The sequence below is a fragment of the Mustela erminea genome, chromosome 19, assembly GCF_009829155.1.
Source record: "Mustela erminea isolate mMusErm1 chromosome 19, mMusErm1.Pri, whole genome shotgun sequence".
Lineage (NCBI taxonomy): Eukaryota > Metazoa > Chordata > Mammalia > Carnivora > Mustelidae > Mustela > Mustela erminea.
The window spans coordinates 16,174,811-16,193,759 of record NC_045632.1 but is presented as its reverse complement, the minus strand read 5'-3'; the positions used below and the strand labels follow the sequence as shown (position 1 = coordinate 16,193,759).

At 47.3% G+C, this 18,949-nt stretch overlaps 1 protein-coding gene across 1 annotated transcript in view; it reads left to right on the top strand.

The window, feature by feature from the left end:
• SPINT2 (serine peptidase inhibitor, Kunitz type 2) overlaps positions 1 to 17,005 on the top strand; it is a 31,164-nt gene extending 14,159 nt beyond the window's left edge. Inside the window, exons 2-7 of the mRNA XM_032323818.1 lie at positions 10,378 to 10,548; positions 12,971 to 13,030; positions 14,337 to 14,390; positions 14,953 to 15,114; positions 15,444 to 15,482; positions 16,702 to 17,005. Coding sequence (XP_032179709.1) covers positions 10,378 to 10,548; positions 12,971 to 13,030; positions 14,337 to 14,390; positions 14,953 to 15,114; positions 15,444 to 15,482; positions 16,702 to 16,868 — 653 coding nt within the window. The 3' untranslated portion in view covers positions 16,869 to 17,005. The remainder of the gene's footprint in view (positions 1 to 10,377; positions 10,549 to 12,970; positions 13,031 to 14,336; positions 14,391 to 14,952; positions 15,115 to 15,443; positions 15,483 to 16,701) is intronic.
• The last annotated feature ends 1,944 nt before the right edge of the window (positions 17,006 to 18,949 follow it).

The following is an 18,949-nucleotide window of genomic DNA, read 5'->3' as shown; positions in this document are numbered from 1 at the left end:
CTTTCTTTGCTTTTTTTCTGTGTATAAATAGGATTTTCCAATGTCTGAGGATTATTAAAACAGAACTTCTCTTTGGCCATTGTCCTTAGAATTCTGAGTTGCTTTAATGGAAAGGGTAGTGCTGTTTCTAGTGATGGAAGGGTGTGTTACAAGTTCTTGGCAAAGGATAATCCCGAGGAATGCATGGTCAGTGTTGTTATTAGAAATGGGAACCCTGGGAGTCTGTTTGATAGCTTCTGACTGCACATATAAGACCGGCTGAGTTCTGTAAGGACAGAGGTGGAAAATCTGAACAGGGTGTGTTTTTTTATTTTTTTTTAAAGATTTTATTTATTTATTTGCCAGAGAGAGAGAGAGAGAGCAAGCGCAGGCCTACTGGCAGCAGAGGCAGAGGGAGAAGCAGGCTCCCCGCCGAGCAAGGAGCCCGATGTGGGTCTCGATCCCAGGACGCTGGGATCATGACCTGAGCCGAAGGCAGCTACTTAACCAACTGAGCCAACCAGGTGTCCCTGAACAGGGTGTTTTTATAAACACTACAGAGAAGAGACCAAACTGTAGTTTGGGGTTGCTGCCTGTGTATGGCCTGTGAGCTAAGTATGGTTTTTACATTTTTTAATGTTTGAAAAAAATCAAGAATATTTCAAGGTGCGTAAAAATTACATGATAAAATTTTAGTGTCTGTAGGTAAGATTTGACTGGAATGACAGCCATGCTCATTCATTTACATGTGTGTCTTAAGGCTGCCTCCATACTGTAATGACACAGTGGGGAAGTTAGAACAGACCGTGACCCATAAAGCCTGAATAAAGGCAGACCTTGTTTGCGTGGTTTTCAACATGCACAGATTGCAGTTACCACAGTATATTAACTCTGGGTACTTGGGTCAAGTACAAGTTTCAGCTACTAGCTCTTCAAGCACAGATCACTGTGTAGATGACATATATGTGTGGTGATTGGTCACTGCACATCTGTGACTCTGTTCACACACAAGGCAAAGCATTCGGTTGTGTTGCCTGCTTGTTTCCCAGTGATAATTCTGTGTTAACAGTTTACAAAAATGCTTAATCGATAGAGGGGATTGGCCAAAAAGGATGAAAAGTGCAGCCAAGAGAAAAAGTGGTAATGCTGGAGGCACAGTTCCGATGGAACAGAGGTGGAGTGATGGAAGCACTCACCAGCCTCAGGAGTGTGGACACGGTCTTATAGACAGCCACAGGAGCCCTAGTGACAGAAATGAGGAAATCAGGGGCACCTGGGTGACTCAGTGGGCTAATCCTTCACCTTGGGCTCGGGTCTTGATCTCAGGGTCCTGGGATCGAGCTCTGCATCGGCGGGGAGCCTGCTTCCCCTTCTCTCTCCGCCTGCCTCTCTGCCTACTTGTGATCTCTCTCTCTCTCTGTGTGTGTCTCAAAGAAATAAAGAAATGAGGAAAGTGATGCTTTTTGATACTGAGGATGATACAAAAAGGATGATTTCCCAGTGGAAGGAATGGTGGCAAAAACTTTCGCAAAAAATAAAGCAGCTCTCAGAGCAGTTGAGACATTGAAATAACGAAGGATAAAATGTTGGACGCTGATCCAAACCTAGAAAGATGTAGGACAATTCACGAAGATGAATTGAAAATAATGCTTGTTCCGAATCCGGAGTTAACATGGCTTAAGACCATTGCAGCACTGTTCAAACTACTCTTGGTAATTTTTTTTTACAAAGAAATTTAAACAACTTAATTGTCAAGTTTCTAATACTTTAGCCACATTGTACTAAGTAAATATTAAGTTTACTATTTTTCCTATATATTTGTAACCCACAGTTTTTAATGTTCTGGCAAATTTAAAGGACTTAGAAGTTACAGATTTTCCTGTTGCTTTTCACACTATCGTGCAAAACAGGTACTGCCTGTGTTCACTGTTTGGCGCACCATAAAAAAAAAAAGTTTACTGAGCTTTGCTCTAGAAAAACAGATGCGAGGAAGAGAACCATTTCATGAGTGTCTTCAGGCTGGTGAGATGATCTCAGGCTCTCTTTTATTAGGCAGACAGGCAAGATGTCAGGTTTTTTTCAGTGTGTAGCACCCAGGGGAGTAAAAAGTGTATCAAGAGCTGGAGTCCTAGGAAAGAAGTACTTGTTTTCGAAGTAAACTTACTCTGAAGGGGCATAAAAACACAAATAAGTCGGGGTGCCTGGGTGGCTCAGTGGATTAAGCGTCTGCCTTCAGCTTGGGTCATGGTCTCAGAATCCTGGGATTGAGCCCCACATGGGGCTCCCAGCTCAGCAGGGAGCCTGCTTCTCCCTCTCCCACTGCCTGCTGCTCCCCCCTGCTTCTACTCTCTCTCTCTTTCTCTGTCAAATAAATAAAATCCTTAAGAAATATATTGAAAAAACAAAAACAAAACAAAACACAAGGGGCCCCTGGGTGGCTCAGTGGTTAAGCATCTGCTTTCGGCTCAGGTCGTGTTCCCAGGGTTCTGGGGTGGAGCCCTGCATTGGGCTCCCTGTTTGGTGGGGAGGCTGCTTTTACCTCTCCCTCTCCTTCTGTTATCATCTGTCCTCCTCGCCCTGGCCGTATTCTTTCTCACTCTTTGTCTCAAATAAATACATAAAATCTTAAAAAAACAAAACTAAAAAACAGCAAAAGAATGAGTTGGAGGTGGTTGGTGATTCAAGGGAGAGATCAGGTAGGATTGAAGTAAGGGGTATACTGAGGGTTGGAATTTGGTAAAGCTGAGAAGTAGATAGACTGGTGTTACAGTATTTTCTGTACTTTTCATAATATTTGAAGAGTTTATTAAAATAACTTAATTTTCTAGAGTAGGCACTGCAATAGTGCCTTTTTGGAGAATGATTAGATACAGTCTTTTTTTTTTTTTTTAATATTTGTTTGACAGAGATCACAAGTAGGCAGAAAGGCAGGCAGAGAGAGAGGGGGAAGCAGGCTCCCCTCTGAGCAGAGAGCCCAATGCATGCCTCCATCCCAGGACCCTGAGATCATGACCTGAGCTGAAGGCAGAAGTTTAACCCACTGAGCCTTCCAGGTGCCCCTAGATACAGTCGTCTTAAGCCTATAAAATTAAATTAGGTTGGTAGTGCCTGGGAGCCTGAAATCCCTGCGATGTTGTCGTCAGCAGGTGACAGCAGGTTATTCCAGCCCAGTGCATGTGGCGTGAAGGTGTCTGAGCCATTGGCTTGTGGTCCTGGTTAGAGCTCTGGTGACTTGAGAACCAGAGTAGCCTGTTCTTCATGACAAAGACCAGGCTGTTTGGCAGTTTTATCACAGCTAATGTTCCAAATGCCTGTCAGAGTTTTGTAATTTAGCTTCAGATTTCAGATAATGCGTGATTTTTAACCATTTCTGATGCAAGAGAATGTTAAAGTTTCCTGAAGACAGAAGTTCCATTATGTATTCTTGATCTCAGGGTTGTGAGATCAAGCCCCAAATATATACGTATATATACGTATTCTGAAGCGAGTGTTTCCAAATTTGGTGCTGCTCAGCTTCTCTCCGTTTTCCTCTGCTTTGAAAACTTAAAGGATATACATTCATTTTGCACTAGCATTTGTGAGCATAGAAATAGGGCTAGAGACATTTTTCATGATCGTTTCCCAATTCTGTTCTAAAACCAATATATCGTCATATCTCTTAATAGCAATAGAGTTATTTATTAAAGAATAACTTCCTGAAAATTGATTCTACCAAGTTCCCCTCAGCCTTGGCCAGTTGGTTTGGTGCTGTCCAAGAAAGACCTTGTCATTGAGTGACTATAAACAGGCCCAGCAAAGGGCCTGGCCTGTTGAGCCCTCGGATCGGATCCCGTGAAGGGCCCTGAGGAATGTTACGGTTTTTAGGCATCTTCAGTTTCATGTTTACCACTGTGTTTTATTGTACTGCCTTTTTCTGTCTGTCTGAAGGAGGGGTTGTCATGTTAATGCCCAGCTCTAATGGGACCATTGTGAATTCAGATTCAGCTCCTCTTCTGGTTGACTTAATCACCCCAAGCCTCGGTGTCCTCATTTGTAAAGTGAGCGAGTTACTACATGATCTGATCTGCAGTTTTAGTGTGACTGTTAGAAATAGTGCACATACTGTGCCTAGTGTAATGCTTTACTGAAGGTAGCAGAGGGGTTTCAAGACGTAAGTAATGCTCAGCATGTTGGTTCTTTTTCCCTTCAGATTTTATTTCTAAGTAATCTCTATACCAGATTTGGGGCTTGATCTCACAACCCTGAGATCAAGAGTCACACGCTGTACTGACTTCACCAGCCAGGCGCCCCCATTTTGGTTCATTTTTATTTTAATCTGGACCTACCAAAGTACAGTGCTTTAATTGGGGGGGAAAAAAAGCCTTTATGGAAAATGACAAGTCCCGGAAGCCGTGTTACATACCATAGTATTTCTGACTTTTTGTACAAGCCATTTGGAGAACAGTGAAGGAGAGAGAGTGCACTGATGGATGCTCTTTGGGGTGGAGGTGAATTGAAGAATGTGTGGCCTTTTCATCTGAAAGGATACTATCTCCTTCGGAACAAACAAGCAAACAAAACCAAAATGCTTTTTCCTGAGTTCACTTAAGTCTAAACAGTGAAAATTTCTATTATAGAGGCTTAAAAGCATAGGGCAAAATGAGAATTTTCTCCATTTCACAGGGAGTTTCCAGACTTGGAGAAAGGATATCTTTTTTTTTTTTTTTTTTTTTTTAAGATTTTGTTTATTTGACAGAGAAAGAGAGACACTGTGAGAGAGGGAACACAAGCACAGGGGGTGGGAGAGGGAGAAGCAGGCTTCCCGCAGAGCAGGAAGCACAATGTGGGGCTCCATCGCAGGACCCTGGTGTCATGACCTGAGCCGCAGAAATCTAATGACTGAGCGCCCCAAGGACTTTGTCTTGACACTTGGTTAAATTTCACCTTGATGGAACCTTAAGGTTAGCTTCAGCTGATTATTCTACTACTTGGAGCTCTCAGTTATACTGTAATCAAATTTGTGTGAAAAGAACAGATAAGATTTTTTTCTCTTTATTATAGAAATTTTCAAATACACACACAGTTCTGTGAGCCCACATGGCCCATTACTTAGCTTCAGCAACTGTCAGCATTTTGTCTTTACAGGCATACTGTGTTTTTAGTCCAGTTCTTTCTCAATAAAGAGACATTTCTAGGGCCACCTGGGTTGCTCAGTCAGTTAAGCATCCGACTCTTGATCAGTCTTGATCTCAGGGTTGTGAGTTCAAGCTCCATGTTGGGCCCCACGTTGAGTGTGGAGCCTACTTAAAAAGAGAAATTTCTAAATTGCCCTGTGACAAAAGTGAAGTGTCCCTCCCCTCCCGTATCTCCCATCTCCTCCTACCCCACCCAGGGAACCTAAAAATAAGGCTGTTTTCTGAAACTTCAACTGTAAAGTCAGTGTGTCATCATTTTTTTTTTTAAGATTTTATTTATTTATTTGACAGAGATCACAAGTACGCAGAGAGGCAGGTAGAGAGAGAGGAGGAAGCAGGCTCCCCGCAGAGCAGAAAGCCTGACGAGGGGCTCGATCCCAGGACCCTGGGATCACGACCCGAGCCGAAGGCAGAGGCCTTAACCCACTGAGCCACCCAGGTGCCCCTCAGTGTGTCATCATTTAAGAGCAGATGAAAGCTGCTCTCTGGGACTTAGTGGCCTCCCAGGCCCACAGGGTTTGTTGTAAAGAGACCATCACATCTACTGGAAGAATGTTCCAGTCAGGAAAGGAAGTGTCCCAGAGGCACACCTTGACTGGTATCTTGACTGTGTGTCCTGAGTTGTTTCTTGGGAGCCTCTGGCCTTCCTGGTAGGTCCTAGTGGAGGAGGGAAACTTACAGCACACTTCTCCTTACTCTGACTCCAAGGGACGGGCTCCGTTTCCGCCTGCTTTCTGAGGTGGTCTGCTCATTGACGGGTACATCCAAGCTGCTTGACCATTCTTTTTTTTTTTTTTTTTTTTAAAGATTTTATTTATTTATTTGACAGAGAGAAATTACAAGTACACTGAGAGGCAGGCAGAGAGAGAGAGAGAAGGAAGCAGGCTCTCTGCTGAGCAGAGAGCCCGATGCGGGACTCGATCCCAGGACCCTGAGATCATGACCTGAGCCGAAGGCAGCGGCTTAACCCACTGAGCCACCCAGGCGCCCCCTGCTTGACCATTCTTTCTTGGCATCCTCCTATGCGCTCTGTCAGCCGGTGACCGCATCCTTGCGTTTGGTCAGCTGGGCCTCCATGAGTTAAGTGTCTGAGTGACAGAGATGAGGGCCAGATTCTGGGCAGTGTGACTTCACTAATCTAAATGCTCTCCAGCCCTAGAGAAGTTTTTTCTCCTCTTTATATACCCTCAGCCTTGCATAGAGCGTGTACCTGGCCCCCTTGCTTTCGGAAAAGTTAACTGAATTTCCACCCTTGATGAGGTAGGTGGTTAGCCTGTGGCCTTCTGTGCTGTGGTGTTGTCTGGTGGGTCCCACCTAAGCTGCTTTGAGCTTCGTCGGGCATTCTCTCAGGGTTTTGTTTTGAGATGTAGTTCACCTATGATACAGTTCACCCATTTAGAATGTGCAGTGCTTCTCTCGGGTTTTTTGTCTGAAAGACTGTCCCTGAAACTGCTCAGGAAACAAGGATACCAAGCAGTCCGGGTGAGTTGCAGATGCTCAGCTTGGCCAGGCGTTGGATAGGCTGTTAACCTCTGTAGCAGTCGGGGTCTGTGTCTCCCCACCACCACCGCCCCCCCAGCCACCTCTGGGTTGTTTTCACTTTGGGTCACATATGGTGGTTGTGTGGCTCTGCTCCGTCTTGTCTTGCTGTTAACAGCAGTGCTGCCTCAGACATTTGACAGCCAGGATTGAGTAAATTCTACACCAGAGAACCCTTTTCCTACAGTGTTTTCCTTGGGCCTTGTTGATGATGTGTTGTGTGACCTTTGGCATGTTGTCAAAAGTATCTGCTCCAGGTGCACACCCAGCTGATCCTGGTTAATGTGTTATGGACAGGAGATGCCCCTGTTTTTTCTTAAACTGCTTTATTAAAGTATTCACATACCATAAAATCAGTTGTTTTGAACATACAATCCAGTGAGTTTTAGTACATTTATAGAGTTGTACAACCATCCCCACAACCTAATTTTAGAACATTTCCATCATCCCGAAAAGATCCCTGTGCCCATGTGCAGTTCACACCATCCCCCAACCCCACAGCCCTAGGCAGGCAGTAATCTACTTCCTGTCTCTCTTGATTTCCCTTTTCTGGACATAATAAATGATTCTGTTCATATGAAGTATCCAGATAAGGTACTTTTAAATTGGTGATTTAAAGGATGGTTGCTTTCAAATTAACAGAAAGTTTCTTAAGTTCAGAATACGCTTTTTCTGCTACACAAGTTTCCTGTGGTTTATTGCCTTGAGGTTTTGTTTTTTATTTTTAAGATTTTATTTATTTGACAGAGAGACAGAGATCACAGGTAGGCAGAGAGGCAGGAGGAGAGAGAGGGGGAAGCAGGCTTCCCGCTGAGCAGGGAGCCCGATGTGGGTCTTGATCCCAGAACCCTGAGATCATGACCTGAGCTGGAGGCAGAGGCTTAACCCTCTGAGCCACCCAGGCACCCCTTCCTTGAGGTTTTGGCTCAGTGCTACAACCCTTTTGTCCATAAATCGATGTTTTGTGGAACATTTGGTTTCATGCCCATTGTTATATTTTAGGAGAAACCAGATTTTGCCTTCTGCTTTCAAAAGCTGTCCCCTAGTTAGTGAAGTAAATCTCACAAACATGAAAATAATTAGAAGTAAATGACAGCATATAACCAAGTGCTGGGCCCTGGGGTACTTTTATTTGAGCTGATTATTAAGCACCCTACTCATATTGGAATGCCCTTGTGGCAGACGACGAGATGGGTGGAGGGCCAGGGAAGTAGGGGAGGTGATGTGGACTCATGATCCCAAGAAGAGATAGGATGGTACTGGGCAGACGGTGAGTCACGTAGTCGGGTCACTCCCTTTTCAGCTTGCTTTCTATCCTCCTGATTCCTCCAGGAGAAAGTCTGTCTTTGGTGCAGACGATATACCTCCAGCACTTGGTTATCTCTACCTTCTTTTTTTATTTTTATTTTTTTTAATTTGACAGAGATCACAAGTAGGCAGAGAGGCAGGCAGAGAGAGAGAGAAGCAGGCTCCCCGCTGAGCAGAGAGCCCGATATGGGGCTCGATCCCAGGACCCTGGGACCATGACGCGAACTGAAGGCAGAGGCTTTAACCCACTGAACCACCCAGGCGCCCCAAGATTTTATTTAGTTAGTTAGTTAGTTATTGGACACACAGAGAGACCGCGAGAGAGGGAATACAAGCAGAGGGAGCAGGAGAGGGAGAAGCAGGCTTCCCGCTTTGCAGGGAGCCAGCTCTATCCCAGAACCCTGGGATCATGAACTGAGCCAAAGGCAGATACTTAATGACTGAGCCACCCAGGCACCCCTAATGTCCTAAGAAATTTAAAAAGAAAATCTCACTGTCTAAAAATAATCACTTTTAATATTTTGGTGTATGTGCTTCTAGTTTATGTGTGAACATTTCTTTGTGGCTTTGTTTTGGCAAAATGTAATTGGTGAAATTAAGAGAGACAGAATTCTACTCCTAGTTTGAAAAAGAAATCTAGCCCAATCATGGGTTTCCTTGTACCTCTGTTTGTTAGGGAGGAGGAAATGCCAGGGCTCTTCTTTGAAGAACACTTAATTTTCACATCTTAGATATTAGGAATGTCGTTCAAAATCTTATTGTGGCACCAAATTATTAAATAATATAAACTTTCATAATTAATAATTTAGACAGTGGCACATGCCTGTAGTCACAGCTACTTGGGAGGCTGAGACAGGAGGATCATTTGAAGTCTTAAGAAAAACTATATTTTCTCAAAGGTAGGAACTGAAATTTTTAAAAGTAAAGAGAAAGCCCAAGGAGCACAAATTTTCTATGAGAAAAGCATAATGCAGCAGAATTAATTTCCTTGTATAATAATGGATTAAGGGTTATATAATGACTTTTGTTTTCAGTAGTGATAATTTGTATCAGCCATCTTATACTTTTTAGTGTTTATATGGATTGTCTTGTTTATTTTTTTAAGATTTTATTTATTTATTTGATAGAGAACACAAGTAGGCTGAGCAGCAGGCAGAGAAAGAGGGAGAAGCAGGCTTTCTGCTGAGCAGGGAGCCTGACACGGAACTCAGTCCCAGGACCCCAGAATCATGACCTGAGGCAAAGGCAGACACTTAACCAACTGAGCCACCTAGGCACCCCTAGATTGTCTTGTTTATTCTTCAAAACAGTTACATGTAGTAGGTGATATTCTTAAACTTTCTTTGCTAATTTTGTAATAAACAAAGGCACTGAGGTATTATTAACCCTCACAGCTTAAAGCTCATTTTCAGTTGCTAGAAGTCAGACAATAGAGCCTGTATTCTTAATTTCAATAGAATATCACCTCCCTACATTATGCATACCTTTTAAAAACTGTCTGCCTCACTGAGTTAATATTGTTTTCTTTCTTTCTTTCTTTCTTTTTTTTAAAGATAGATTTATTTATTTATTTATTTATTTATTTACAGGCAGAGAGCGGGGGGCGGTGGTAGGGGGGAAGCAAGTTCCCCGCTGAGCAGAGAGCCCAATGCGGGGCTCGATCCGGGGACCCTGGAATCATGACCTGAGCCAAAGGCAGAGGCTTTAACCCACTGAGCCACCCAGGCGCCCCTATCTCTACCTTCTTAAGAGGCAGGAGCTATCTAGGCCTTTCAGAGACAGATGTAGCTGGCTGGAATTTTATAACATTTTTTGGTTTGTTTCCCTTGTACTAGAGTAGGGTCCGATTTGGGGGCTCCTCTTGGAATGCTCAGATAAAAGCCTGGAGCAGAGGCGTGCTGTCAGTTGCCTTGGGAGGCGGGAGAGCTAGAGTGAGGAGCTTCTTTATGAGGCTCTTGTGGAAATTTGAGTGTGAAGTGGCTGACCTGGTCAAATAGTGGATAAAGAAGGTTAAGACACATCCTTCAGTGCTAAGTTCCCCCTTGGCGTCTGGTGTGGGTTTTTTGCCTTTGAAGGCCTATTTCTACACTGGATGTTTTGTGTCTTTAATAATCGGGAGCAGGGACAGAAGGAACATGCAACTGAAGCATAGTTAAGTTGGGTGGGTTGGTATCTTTGTTGTTATATGATGTGTTTCTTGCCTGTACAAGGAAGGAGTCACTAAGCCTGGTGGCTGCACTTAAGAAAGGGCTCGCAGAGAAGCTGTGCTGGATCTTGGGTTTCAGGAAAATTGGGGGCCGCCTCCTGTAGGTCTGTGCATCTTCTCTGTTGGCAAGATTGCCCTGCCAAGCCAACTGGTCTCTGCTTTGTATTTTAGACTTTTGTCGAGTTCCGAAGAAAGTGGGAAGATGCCGGGCCTCTTTCCCTAGATGGTGGTACAATGTCACTGATGGGTCCTGCCAGCAGTTTGTGTATGGTGGCTGTGACGGGAATAAAAATAATTACATGACCAAAGAGGACTGTCTTGAGAAATGTGCTGGTGTCACAGGTAAGGCATTATTCCATGGAGAAATGGTATAACCTAGAGATAATTTATTAACTGAGATGTGATGCCTTTTGCCTTGTGCTCTCTTCTTCCTGGCTGAACTTGGGGGATGTTTTTAAAAAGCAGAAGAAACAGGCACAGTTTGAAGGTCGCCCACACGGTGGTTTCATAGCGGTCTTCTCCCTCTTCTTCCCAGAAAAGAGAGTAGACCACAGGCTGGAGCTGGGGGGAGGGGACATGGCTGCCTTGACTTCTTTCTCCCCCTGCTGAGCGTAAGTCAGACCTAGAAGAGGTGAGTCTTGCAGGCCACTCAGACAGGCTGCCCACCTGCTCCCTGGGCATTTGGGTTATTTTTACTTCTGGGACAAATGACTTGAGCTTACCCAGCCAGCCAAGCTATGAGTCAAATTAAAACTGGAACATACTTGGGGTGCCTGGGTGGTTCAGTCGGTTAAGTGTCTGCTTTCGGCTCGAGTCATGATCCTGGGGTCCTGGGATCCCTGCTCTAGAGATGAGCCTGCATCCTTGTTGGGTTTTATGTCTCCTCACACACTGGCTCTAATCTCCCTTGGCTTTCAGTTCTGTGTTCAGAAAGCAGATATGCTTATTATAAAGTTGTACACGAAGAGGGGTAAACAGCAGTGGCCTTGGCTGTGGCCTGAGGTTCAAAATGGTGCTCGAGCACACAAGCCCAGAGTGACGGAGCACCTCGAGGAATGTTTTGTTGATCTTTGTGTTGCACTGCCCTGCAGACATTCAATAAGTATTTAGAAAACTGAGGTGGCCGGGTGTTACTTTGGGATCATACAGCCAAGTCCCTCACCTTTTGGGCAGTAACCTTATCAGATGGTGACTGAGGAAAATAATACTTACTGGGTTTTTTTTTGTTGTTGTCCACTGTGATCCGGTATGGGAGCAGGAATTAAAGGGAAATATTTTTGCTACCTTTTCTCTTCCTTTTCCATTAAGAGTTATCTGTAGCAAATGTGCCTGCCTGTTTTAGCTTCTCCTTACTTCAGGAAAATGGTTGAAATTTTAAGAACATAAGAAGTGAACAGTGGGCATTCCAACAGCATGTTGTTACAAAGGGTCACATGTTGTTGTGTTTTGCTGGAGAGGTGGTCCGTGGTCAGGGGTCCCAGAGAGCTCCTGTGTGGGCACCCAAGTGTGGCCCCACTGCATGTCTCATGGAAGCTCGCCCACGGGTTTGGGAGCAGGAACGAGTCGCTGGAGTCTTTTGCCAGCATATTGTCTCCCAAGCAGGCACTGTCTGTGGGAAGCCAATATCATGAGAATGTCAGTTTATTAATTTATAATGAGAACCAGAACTGCCCAGGGGACCCGACACTCACGTCTCTGAGTCGGCTGTACCTTTAGTCCATGCAGGCAAGCCGCACAGCCAGATTCCCAGAAAATTGCTGGCTGTGCAGAGGGGCGGAGCAAGGGGTGCTGACTTGTGATACGGATGTTCAGTGGCATCACGTGATGCCGGCCCTGTGCCTCTGCCCTGGGTCTGCTGGGAACCTCTGGGAGGCAGGGGAGCCAGGTCCTGTCCTTCTGGACCCTGCCAGTGCTTCTCTTTTTGTACCTCCTTCGCTGGCTGGCCTCTCCACCCTACCCCATCATTTCATGTGTATGTGAGAGAAAATACACGTAGCTTAAAGTTTTCCTATTTCCCACAGTTCGGTGGCATGAAGTATGTTCAGACTACTGCATTACCTCACTTTCTTAATTCATTGGGTGAGTTAATACAGTTAAACAGATTATTTGGCCCTGGAAGCCATTCTGTCTTTTTATTTTTTATTTTTTTATTTTTTGACAGATAGAAATCACAAGTAGGCAGAGAGGCAGGCAGAGAGAGAGGAGGAAGCAGGCTCTCCGCTGAGCAGAGCCTGATGCGGGGCTTGATCCCAGGACCCCGAGATCATGACGTGAGCCGAAGGCAGAGGCTCAACCCACTAAGCCACCCCGGTGCTCCCCAGTATGTCTTTTTAAAGTCATTTCATACATTTTTGCTCTGATTACCAGTGAGGGGTCTTAAAGTTGAGGCCACAGGGGCAGTCTTGGTTCCTTATTTCCAAGTTCTTGCAGGCTTGTGGTCCAGCATGTACATCAAAGGGCCCACATAAAGGAGATACGGGAGTCTCGGTGAGAGGCACCTGGGACCATGGCGGCTCAGGGGACTCTGCCTGTTCTGTGTCACGGCGCATTCTTTTTTTTTTTTTTTAAGATTTTATTTATTTGACAGAGAGAGAGAGAGAAGCAGGCTCCCTGCTGAGCAAAGAGCCCGATGCGGGGCTTGATCCCAGGACACTGAGATCATGACCCTAGCCGAAGGCAGCGGCCTAATCCACTGAGCCACCCAGGCACCCCGCCACAGCGCATTCTTGACGTGCACTTTCTCATTGTGTTTGTCCCCTTGCAGAGAACACCATTGATGAGCTGGCCACCAGAAGGAATGGAGTGGATTCCGCTGTCCCAAGTGGTAGGTTCTTAAATAGTCTAGGATAGAATGGCGGGCCATCTGGACCACAGAAGGACATCTGTAATTTGGGAGTCATGTGAGGGCTTCCACCTCCCTGTCTGGGGCTCTGCCTGGGCAGCAGCTTCTAGCTCCTGACTGGTGTCCTCTCACCAGGGAGTTCATACTCCCCAGTGGATGAGGGGGTCCAGGGACGCTCTGGGGCTTCCGGCTTGCTCTGCTTCCTCCTGGGGGACAAGGGATTGTGGCTGTTGCTGTTGACTGCGGCTCAGACCCCTTCCGCCTCTCTGGGCTGGCCTGGCCTGGCCTCAAGTCCCCTGGCCTCTGCCTGCTGTTTTGTCTTCACTGCCCCTCTCTGCCTCTCCTTGTCTCCTTTGTTCTTGGTTGTCCTTGCTGTCCCCCTCCCCATACCGAGTCCTGTGTCTTCTGCAACCCCCGCCTCCATTCCCAGGGCAGTCCTTGATCTCGAGCTTTGTGTTAGCTTGCTTTGTAGTGCTGACAGCAGCTGCCCCATTCCTCCTTTATGCTTAAAGGACTCTGCATGCATCAGGAGCCTGGGGTGAGTGGTCCAGATGCACTGGCAAGTCCAGCCCAGCTTTCGTAAAGGCCAGTTCCCAGGCAGGCAGTGGGCTCTGCTGGGCAAGACCTGCTGTGGAGGGAGGGAATCTGCCCCTGTCCCATTTGAGGGCAGCACTCCCCCCCCCCCCCACACACACACAATTTGGCCATTGGCTCTGCACTGATTGCAGCCTTGACTTTGGTCCTCTGGTTCTGGCACCAGTGCTTAGGTGAGAGTGAGCATTTATTAGGTCAGTGGTTTGCTGGCTTGTTTCAGTCACTCTTGAGTTGTCCTAGGCCAGGAATCCTTTGACTGTCCTGACCATTGCTTTGCCTGGGTTTAGTCTTTATTCCCAAGCAGGCCTCCAGGGTCATCTAGAACATCAGGCATTGGCATGGTCTCTCTAGTTTCCATCTTGTTGTAGAAGAAAATATCTCCAGGAGGGCGCTCCTCACTATGTCAGAGAGTGAACAAGACCATCTTGCTCATCACTCCAGAAATTGTGGCTGGGATGAATTTCCTTAGTAACCCCTGAGGTGACAGGCAGGCCTCCCCATCCAGCATTCATTGCAGTGTCTATGATAGAGCCTGTGACACCTGGGAGGCGACAGACCTACCCAAGGAGGAGACTCCACTTCTAGGTGCCAGAGTGTCCGTGCTTCCTCAGTGGGCCCTGCTAGTCCCCACCCCAGCCAGTCTGTGTGTACTGTGTCCATCCCAGCCTCCCTGACTTGGATGTTTCTGTTATAGTTTCCAGAAAGCAGGATTCTGATGACCTCTCCAGTGACATTTTTGACTACGAAGGTATAACATTTTAAAAATACTTGTGTATGGGAAAAACATGGTTTTTTTCTTAGTTGGGAATTGAGACACACTTGAATATTTCCATTAAGGAAGGTGTAGAGCAGAACTTCCTGACCTCTGCTGGAAGTGGCTATGGCACACATGTGGGCGGTGTAGCTTGACTTGGAGAGGCAGTCTGGTGGGCTGGCTCTGCCTCTCCCCAGCTGTGTGGCGGCGGGGAGGGGCCTGCATCTGCCTCCCGAGTATGAAATGAGCTTCTCAACAACAGATCTCTTAGGAAGATTAATTAATAAAAAATTAATACATGTGCAGTCCCTAGAACGGTGCCTGACATAGAGTGATCTCCTTACTGATAGGAGTTTGGCTGTAAAGAGAAAGATTCCTCCAAAACATGGAGGAGAGTCAAGTGGGCCAGACTGGCCCTTTCTGTAATTTACAAGTTCCTTTGGCAGAGAGCTGTTTCTGTGTTGGCGGGTAGCAGTGTGACTGTTCAGGAACATTCCAGCTCCGCTTCACATCTGAGCCCTGCTAACTCGTACTCTTTGGGTTGTGTCGTTCCCAGAATACTGCACTGCCAAAGCAGTCACTGGGCCTTGCCGCGCTTCTTTCCCACGCTGGTACTTTGATGCAGAGAAGAACTCTTGCGACAGCTTCATCTACGGAGGGTGCCGGGGCAATAAAAACAGCTACCTCTCTGAGGAGGAGTGCATGCACCACTGCCTTGGTGAGCCTGCCTGATTCCTAAATGCAAGAGACAGTGGTGTGTGGACGAGGCCCTTGAGAGGACATGTCCCTGTCCCTAAAAGAAGACCTCAGCAGTGCTGCCATTTGGACGCTACCATTCTCTGGCTCCCTTGTGGGGAAGAGATGGGCTTTGGGCCCAGCTGTTGCACAGATGTGTCCTAGGTCCCCACCAGGATAGTAAAGCCTCAGAACCTCAAAAGAGCTGGAAGAAATCCCTCAGAAAGAGCCTCCTGTGAACCCTTGGTTGGTGGCAGCTCTGGAGGGCAGGAAGACCGTGAGCTGACCTTGGCGTTATGTGTTCTTTTCCAGGCAAGCAGTTGTACCCTTTCATCCCCCGTGGCTCTAAAGGTAAGAGGCCTCCAGCCCTCTTCCACCTGCCTGCCCTGACTAAGCTCAGCTGTGTTTTTGCAGGTTCCTGTTGTCTCTGACACATAATCCTTCATTGTAAACCCCTTTTGGGTTGAAAGCCCTGTTTTTGCATGAGAACAGTCAGGCAGCTTGAAATATACAGTGGATGTTTGTCCCGGCAGGTATTATATTATAATAAATGGGGCGGGGGAGCTGGAGGAAGGCAGTCTCCACCCGGGCAGCCCCAGGGTATGACAGGAGGACAAGTCCTACTGTTGGGCTTATGCCTTCTGCTGCACACAGGCCTCAGGCTGTCTCTAGGTTTGGAGGGAACTTAGCTGCTGAGGGGTGTGCTGAGTTGCTCGTGGGTGACAGGAAGTTGGAGAGCCCTTACTGTGTGTGGGCGGAGCGAGGCAGGGCCAATGCTGTTGTCCCCAAGCAGGCTGGTCTGACAAGACCCCGGGCCGCCTCTTGCTTTTGTTTCTGATTTGCCTGAGTCATGGATGATGGTGTTTGCACAAGGACTGGCCACACTGGTTTGGCCTCTTTACACCTGTTTTCCTGTTCAGGATCCCAGACCTGGCCTGCATGTCTGCTCTGTTCTAGACGAGCGAAGCTGGAATCTGGGTTGCCAGGCACAGGGCAGAAAGCAGCCCAGCCATGGAGGGTTGCAGGTGGAGAAGGAACGGCCCTTGTCCATTCGGTAGCCACACGGCTTCACGTGGGAGAGGGAGCCAGGGCACTGGCACAGCAGGCCACATTCTTAGCTGCAGCCCCCCCAAGCTGTGCTGTATGAACACAAACCTCGGTGTTTTATGTTTACACACAAGCCAGAGGTATGTGCTTTTTACATCCTGGTACCCATTTGGAGGATTTGGATTCCTGTACGATTTGCCCGCGAGAGGTGGAAGTACAGAGTGGAAGTGGGATTTTTTTGTTCAGAAAGAGAGAACACACACAGCCACTGGGTACACATAGCACGGCACCTCCTTTTCTCAGTAACCTCCTCCTCAGGACTGTAGACTCCCTGAGGACTCCTCAGGCAGGTGGTGTCCTTCCTCCAGACCCTCTGGGGCTGGGGTCCAGGGAGGTCTGGCACAACAGCTGCTAGTCCTTGCCCTGAGCCCGCGTGCACGAGTCCTGCTGCCCCCTGTGCGGCTGCGCGCTGGCTGTGCTGCTTCTTGCCCTTCTGGTTCTGAAGCCTTTCTCTGCTCCCCAGTGGTGGTCCTGGTGGGGCTCTTCGTGATGGTCCTGATCGTCTTGCTGGGCGCCTCTGTGGTCTGCCTGATCCGGGTGGCCCGGAGGAACCAGGAGCGCACCCTCCGCACCGTCTGGAGCACTGGGGATGACAAGGAGCACCTGGTGAAGAACACCTACGTCCTGTGAAGGCCCTGCCAGCAAGAGGCTGCCCTTCCTTGGGCCTCCCTGCGGATGGCGAAAACCTGGGGAGGGAGGGGAGACAAGTGTAGCGTGTGTGTATGTGCTTTTTAAAATAGAGTGATTGGTTTGTGCTTTTACGATCATTAGGGCTTTGGGTCTGTTTGTTACTCCAGAAGGTGAGGGGGCTTTTCTCCTGGCTGGGTCTGTTTGAGAACCTTCTTGGAGGAGGGCTCTGCCTCACACTGCACGTGGTCTGGCCCCCACGCTGCTCTTCACTTCAGTTTTCTGCTCCAGGTCTTAGTTTTCTGGCATTACATGGAATCCTGTAGTGTCCTTTCCCACCGCAAAAGTAATGTCTTCATGGTTTCCTTTGTTTGTTTGATGTATGTGTTTTTGTTTTGTTTTGTTTTTGTAAACAATAAGTTTTTTTTAAAATTAGGATTCTGAAAGGAAGAGAAAAAAATGTACAAGTTTAATAAAAAGGGTCTTCCCTTTTAAAATAAATTTCAGCAAGTGCTTGCTTTCTTTGTAGGATTGCTGATTTAAACTCTACCAGAATTAACATAGAGCACTATGTAAGATGTCCCATTCTAGAAATGGCCTCCTTAAAAAAAATATATCTCTTCCAAATCTTCTTGAATGAAATACATCTTGCATCTCCACTGAGTGCCCATAAAGATTCACCAAACAACACCTGCGATAATCTCTGGCATTTCCTTCTGTCACTTTTGAAAAATTCTAGCCATACCCCACTCTGTTGGTTTTTGTTTTTCTTTGTTTTGTTTTTTAAATAATGACCCACTATAGACTAACCCACACCTTGAGACACTGCCTGCGAGGGCACAGGAGGACCGGACTGAGGGTGTGTCCTGGCCAGGGGAAAACTCAGACCTTTCTGAGACTGGAGTGGCTTTGACCAAAATCACTTTGGCATCCATGATTGTCATGTTTCTCCGTGGCTCTGCAGTCTTTCTCGGGTCTCCCATGTGCTTCTGCGGTGAAATGGGGACAGGGTACCACCACCTGGCTGAATTCGGCCTCCAGGCTTGGCCCCCATTCTGTTACCTGCCTGTGGGTGTTCCCTCCCTGACTTTAAACTCTGGAGGCTCTTCCTTTTTTCCTCCCCCATTGTCCACACGCATAGTCCCGAGCGTGGAGCAGTGTTGGGGGAACCCATGGGGTCAGGCAGGTGGCCTGGGGCTTCCACTTGCACAGGTGACTCAGGAAGCTGAGCAAGGCCTCCTTCCCTTCACTCTTCCTAGAAATCCCCTCAGGCCAGAAAGCTCATGTTCTGTGCACTGGGGGAGAGACTTGCACCCCATAGGGCTTAGACCTCTGTTCCAGAGGCAGGTTGTGCAAATACCTTACATCCTCCTTTGTAGCCTTCCTCATTTGCGGAGATGTTGCTCGGGGATTCTAGCCCTCTCCCTGCCAAGCTTTCTAGGCAGCCTGGCCATCTAGCCTCAGAGGATGGTGAGCAGATGAAACCTGTCTGCTCTACCCAGATAGATGAGGACCCAGCTCTGGGAGAGCCTGTGGTCCCAGGAAGGACTGGGAAGAGACTCTCCACCCACCATTCCAGGTGTGCAGCAGGATGCAGGTCACTCAACTTCTTTGAACCCAGTTTCCTCACCTGTACTCTGGGTGGGTGTGAGGGTTACATGAAATCATAGGCATTGGGTGGCGCAAGGGAAGTGCTCCGCAAGCCTCCTTTAGGGAGCTGGTGTCCACCTCTGCCTGCCTGCCTGTCTCCTTATTCCTCCTTGGTAGCTTATTCCTCCTTTATACCCATGCTGCCACCCTCAAGCTTCCTACAGGGGACTTCAAGCCCAGTGATGCCTCTGGCCGAGCAGGGGGCCTTTCTCCACCTATTCTAGCAAGACTTGTCTCTCCCTTAGTTGTGTGGAAGATAAAAAGTGGATTTTATTTTTATTTACTTAGTTTTTAAAGATTTTGTGTATTAGAGCAGAGCAAGAGAGAGTACAAGGCAGGGGCAGAGGGAATAGGAGAAGCAGACTCCCCACTGAGCAGGGAGCCTGATGCGGGGCTCGAACCCAGGACCCTCGGACTATGACCTGAGCTGAAAG